The sequence below is a fragment of the Mesocricetus auratus genome, unplaced genomic scaffold (assembly GCF_017639785.1).
Source record: "Mesocricetus auratus isolate SY011 unplaced genomic scaffold, BCM_Maur_2.0 Super-Scaffold_100031, whole genome shotgun sequence".
Classification (NCBI taxonomy): domain Eukaryota; kingdom Metazoa; phylum Chordata; class Mammalia; order Rodentia; family Cricetidae; genus Mesocricetus; species Mesocricetus auratus.
In genome coordinates this window covers 7,616,814-7,622,841 of record NW_024429212.1, presented here as the reverse complement: position 1 = coordinate 7,622,841, position 6,028 = coordinate 7,616,814, and the positions used below count along the sequence as shown (strand labels likewise).

The 6,028-nt window shown below is 47.3% G+C and overlaps 1 protein-coding gene across 2 annotated transcripts in view; it reads right to left on the bottom strand.

The window, feature by feature from the left end:
- Positions 1-1,951: 1,951 nt before the first annotated feature.
- Ankrd10 (ankyrin repeat domain 10) overlaps positions 1,952-6,028 on the bottom strand; it is a 23,802-nt gene continuing 19,725 nt past the window's right edge. For both annotated transcript variants that reach the window (XM_005073317.4, XM_013115775.3), the window contains one exon: positions 1,952-3,346. In XM_005073317.4, the coding sequence (XP_005073374.1) occupies positions 2,883-3,346 (464 nt within the window). In that variant the 3' untranslated portion in view covers positions 1,952-2,882. The remainder of the gene's footprint in view (positions 3,347-6,028) is intronic.

The window sequence follows — 6,028 nt, the reverse complement described above, 5'->3', positions numbered from 1 at the left end:
CTGTGGGTCTCCAGAGTGGGTATGCACCATGCGCACAGAAGGGAGTCAGGGCCGTGCAGTTTGGAGGCTCTGGAGATGTGCCTAAAATCTGACACCAGCAGTGTGTGATCAAAGGTCTGGCAAGAGCTTAGAGCTGAGCGCCACTGTGCATTGAGTCCCTGGCTTCTTGCTTCCTCACCTGTTGCCATGGCATTTGCATTTCTGGCCTCTAGGAACTTGCATCTTTTGTTACTTGGGTGGTTACTAGAGCATAGTGCCCCCACCTGCACCCCAGTGGCAGGCTCCACCCACAGCAGTCTTTGGCTTCAGCTCTTATCACTGGAGGATCTCTACCTGGCCTCCTAGAGGATGCAGGAGCAATAACCAGGGGACACTTTGTTTTGTAGCTCCATGTGGCTGGAGTGACAGTCACTGAGCTCTCGAGGGTGCTCTTCACTTTCCTTCTGGAGACAAACTCAAAACCCCAGAATAAGGAATTGCTATCACTGCCATGTGCTGTCGACATAATGGGCCATGATTCATGGACCATGCTTGCAGAGTTGGCCTTCAGTTCTGCACTGGCAGAAGAGACAAGTCAGCTCAAGGGTCATGGAAACATCTTCACCAGAAAGAAACAGGTGCACCCCAGCTACGATTTCAGTAGTGCTTCACTGTGGGTCCTCTGGGGACAGGGAGGTGGTGAAGGATGATGGGAAACCCAGCAGGGCTGGTCTGATGTGGCCTTGTTCCTTTACAATGTTAATCTGGCTTCACTTTTCCTTTTGAATAAAGTGAAAACCCTGGTACCTTTTCCTTCCTTGGCACAGTGTGGGCTTCATCTAATATCATTCTTGTAGGGTGTGGAAATGACAATTTTTTTTCTAATTGTAAGTTTGTATTTTCATTTGTCTTTCAAATTCACATTTTTGACAATATAATTTATTTTTCTTTGACACAGTAGTACAGCCAGTTAGATTTGAAATCTTGTTTTGTTTTTCGAGATAGGGTTTCTCTGTATTGTTTTGGAGGCTGTCCTGGAACTCACTCTGTAGACCAGGCTGGCCTCGAACTCAGAGATCCACCTGCCTCCTGAGTGCTGGGATTAAAGGCGAGCGCCACCAATGCCCGGCCTCGATTTGAAATCTTAAAATACAAATCTTTCATCTTCCCCTCCCCCACGAACTTTAAGGGAGTTACTTATACACAGCAGAGTTTCCTCCCCTCCCCTGCTGGGGACCACGCCCTCATTCTCCCACCATGCTGGTGACCACGGTGATCGCCACTACCCCCCCATGAGCATCCGTGTGCCCCCCCCCCGTGAGCATCCGTGTGCCCCCCCCACCCCGTGAGCATCCGTGTGCCCCCCCCCACCGTGAGCATCCGTGTCCACTTCCACCAGTAAGTCACTCTGCCAAGCAATTTTCAAGACGGGCTAACCATTTCTATCTTCATAGAATTGTTTTTTAAACGGACACATGCACACCATAAAGAGGGCATCTGACCCTGCTGTAGATGGTTGAGAGCCACCATGTGGGTGCTCCTCACCTGAGCCATCTCTCCAGCCCCCTACAGAGATGTGAGTCCCCTGGGAACTTGTTGACATACTGACTCTGTGTCCATTCTCACTAGGAAGTTCGGGCAGTTCTGACCTTGATTGCTAGACAGGTACGTTGTCACATCTTAACATTCCTCACGTGAGTCCAGGTTGTTTGAAGAGAACCACTGCAGTGTGCCCGATAGCTACTTTACCCTAATCTTCTAATTTACATCTGTAAAAGGCTGAAGTCTAGAACACCGTGACCACTACAACCTGTAAAAATGAGTAGCTGAGGGTTCAGCTTCCACAGTAAGACAGGGATGGGGCGCGAAGCCACACCTCGCAAGCAAAACACAGCCCAATGCCAAACCGTTCCCACCTTTTTATTAGACCTCTCCACCCAACCCCACCTAGAAAGCACACTCCAGAAACACATCAGCAGTGAGTTTTTTATTCAATTTGTAAAGAACAGGTGAAAAAACAAAATGCTAGCACACTCTTAAAACATTGGTTTCTTCATCTCACAGTTTATCTGCACCGATTGTGATTACAAACACCAGGAGTCATCGCGGTATTTGCAGCGTAACCACTAGTTGCCTAAACAAAAGCTAAATTCTATAAAACCATAAATTTAATGCAGTTTTAATAAGAGAAATCCAAAATTCTCTCAGTTAACTGGATATAGTGGTATATATATATATATATTTTAAGCAGAAAACCTCAAAAAACAGTAACAAAAAAATAGGTCACTATAGTAAAATATTCTGACCTGACTGTTCCTACAAACAGCAACTTCCACTAAATATAAAGAAAACCATTATCTGTGGTAAAAAATCTAGAGACCAGTACAAATGTGGAATAAAAATGCAACAAAGCCCAACCCATCCTAGGCAGAGCCTGTTTCTAAGGAAACACAGGCAGTAGTCTACATAGGAAACCGGGGACTACTGTGCCCTGACAAGTGACAGTCCTCTTCCCACAAGACACTGCTGTAAGGCTTCATCTTGCAGAGGAAGCAGCTGAGTTGTCACGAGCGCTACAGCAAATGGTAAATGATCTGAAATGAAGCCCACGTGTCTGCCACCAGGCACCTCATTTACTAACCTATATCATCCTGATCAAACAGAATTAAAAAAAAAGAGAGAGAGAGAGGCTGGTGTCAAAACAAAGTGCTTGCTCCTTGCAGGAGGCTCACCACCCCAGGAGCAAAGTCTACGCCCTGGAGGCCGTCTGCGGCCAGCGGTACTCATGGGGAACTAACTGTGAGTGGATCCAAGTCTTCTCAGAAAGCCCAGGACCACCAGCACAGGCCGTGTGTGCAGCCTCTGCAAGCCGCCACTGCATGGAGCGAGGAGAGGCCCTGCCTTCAGGAGCCGTGGTGCAGCTGCATGCTGCCCAGGACGGCACTGTCGTAGCGCTGCTCCACCCGAACACAGCTCGAGTGCTCCAGCACACTGCTCAGCTCAGGGATGCTCTCAGCAGTGTCCCCAAACCCATGGTAGTGTCCGTAGTGCAAGTTCTCTTCCCCATCCCCCACCCAGGACGGCCTGCTGGTCACACAGCTACTTGGGCTCCCGTTCAGATGTAGAGACCCACACATCTCAGGGCTAACGCCCACGGTCTTTTCTGGCTCCTCAGTCCCATTAGCACACACAGAACCCTGGCCACTGGAAAATGGCTGTCCATTGCTAATTCCATTAGATCCTGATAAGCACGAATTACTCCTGCTCTCCATCCCATTGAGCTGGGTCACGCAGGGGAAGTCCAAATGTCCATTGATGACACTTCCATTTGTCAATGTATTCAACACGGAGCTACCGTTTTTCACATCTGCATTAAGAAATATACCTGTCACCAAAGCGCAGACCAGTGGGGAAGGAGAAACTAGCATATGTCCAACCCTTGCCACAGGTATAAAAGACCTTGGTTTATGTTCTGCTGCAATTTTTCCCCTTCTCAACAAACCAGTTCCTTTTTCAAGGTTATACAGGCAGATTTAGAAGTAAAACACAACTGTAGTATTTTGCCTAGTATGATAGGAAAAGTGCCTATGTTTCAGTAGCCTTGGACAGTGATCTGAAATGTAAGTTGTCACCAAAAGTAAACACAGAAGAGTAGATACTTATCTACTAAAGTAACCCTTGAAAAATAGTTTAAATACCCTTGGGAGGGCCCAGCAGAAGCCAGCAGAACATTCTCTACTGAAGAGAGGGAAGGCAAATGAAGTGGACACGCTAAGAAGCTCGAACTAGCGCACCACCAGGGGATGCTTCCCAGTCAGGGCAGCATAGACACGATTACTAAAAGAAATGGCTTTTGTCTTAGCAACACCCCCCCCCCCACAACCCCCAGAAAAGCCCCTCAGCGCACGGGTGCAGCACGAACGGCAGCTACAGCGAAGAAGGCCGACACCAGTGCCTCTTACGGTTCTGAGGGTTTTCTCCTGAGCCCGCAACAAAGACGTCTCCCGTCTGGCTAATTTCAGAAACCACCTATGCTGAAAGGTGTGGATAGTTTAGTCCACGGCTCTAAATGTCTGTCGCTACAAGATGCTGCTGCGAGGAAGTGTGCGCTCAGGGCAGAGCTCAGAGCACTACAACTGGTGTCACAGGGTCCCCAAAGCAGAAGAACGAGCTCTTGCTTGGTACCGCTGAATCTTATCTCAGTGCTCTGGGCTGTTGAGACAGGCCGGCAGACAGACACTAAGTCTACACAGGCTCAGTTCTAGTGGCTTGTGTCCTGCCGAGGACTGTGGTTACTAAGCAAACAAAACTCCAAGATGCCCATCAACTTTTTTTTTGCAGGTTAGTAATAACTTAGTAACTTTAACACATTCAGGGATAACCCCCCCAAATTGTAGCTTTTCTGTGTAAACAACTCAGTATTAGAAAATGAACATTTCAAGGGCTAGGAACAAAACTTTTGAAAAAAATGAAGCAAGTTTTTCAAGGGGAAAATTATATTTTTTTTCAAAAATAAAGTATGTTACCTTTTTCTATGTTAACTCATAAATAGGACGGTGATGTCAAAGTTATCAATGCCCTGTAAACAGTAGGAACCTGGTCACCTAGCCTCATCTGGGGCAACGTATCGTCATCTGATGGGCGAAGCCTGGGACTCCACTTGCTCAGCTGTGGACAGAAGCCACCCAATCCAAAGCACTGGTACATGAAGCCAGGCTGACTGGGGAGGAAGTCCTGACACACTCACTGTCTCCAGTGAAGGGCATTAAAACAGCTTTTCAAAAGTGTAGAGGCGCACTTCAGGAGACACGCCTTACTTCTGGGCAGAGCCCAGGGCAATGGCAGCTGCCTGCACAGGCTTTCTGTGGACACAGGGGACATTTCACCCAGGGAAGCGGCAAGGCTCTCTAGGGATTCCTAACGCCTTCTTCAGACAGACAGTACTGGAAAGTGCCACAGGGCCTTCTGACACCCAGGACAAACGAACAACTGGGCTTGAAGGGAACGCCTGGCCGCAAGCTTAGCATGGACTGCTGTTAACACAAGGCAGGGAGAGAGCGGTTACTCTTGTCTGACCAGGAAGGGAGCAATGTCGTCTCCATGAAGGACAGGCTTGAGCTGAAGTAGCATCTTCTGGCAGAGAACCTGACTGCAATGTGCTCTCGGGGCACCCCCTTTATCTACCTACACCACCCCAACTGTGCAGAGCAAGCTACCGGCACAGAAACATTTCCTGTGGGTTTGGAGACACACAGGTGACCTTTTATTCCCAGTAAAGAAATGAACAGAAAGACATTATAGAGAATAGCTACGATGTTCTGCCATCACCTAAATAAAGGGTGGGAGAAAAAGGTACATGCCAAATAAACACATCTCAGAAATCCTAAATCCTAGAAAAATTGAGCTTCGTTTGACTTCAAAACTGCAAAATAAGAGTTAATTATTTTAATGTGCTGAACATGTTAACACGTAAAGCACCACTGAAAATGGTCAGCATTTTTAACAGTCTTCAAGGAATTGCCAGACACCAAAGCAACCAAGAGTGTGGGGCAAATATCCCAAACTTGTCAGGGGTGGGTCACAAGCCACAGCCACCACCCTCACAGTTCCCAGTGTGTACAGTGAGCTGTCCAGCTGTTGTACTGCTTTCCAAACATAACCAACAGCATGTGCAGAGTCACCCAAAGGCCATGTCAGAAAACCAACTGCAGACCTCACGAGAAACAAGCAAGGCACATCATGTAAAGGCTTCAAATCAAAACTGGGATATTGCACTAGTGCTCATAGCAATACAATTCACTGAGATGCTTAATTCTTGCATCTATACAAGTGCCAAAAAATTTGTAAATTATAATAGAACATTAAAAAAGACATTGGACAAGAAAGTGCAAAGCTTGAGAGCTTAGAAATAGTAAGCATACTGATTCTTGCAGCGACAAGGGGTCTGCATTGCTGAAACAGTATATATTTCTATTTCTTTGGGTCCAACAGAACCACTCTCCTGTTGTTTGGTGTCTTCGACCACTGGGGTGCTGTTGCAGCTAACAGG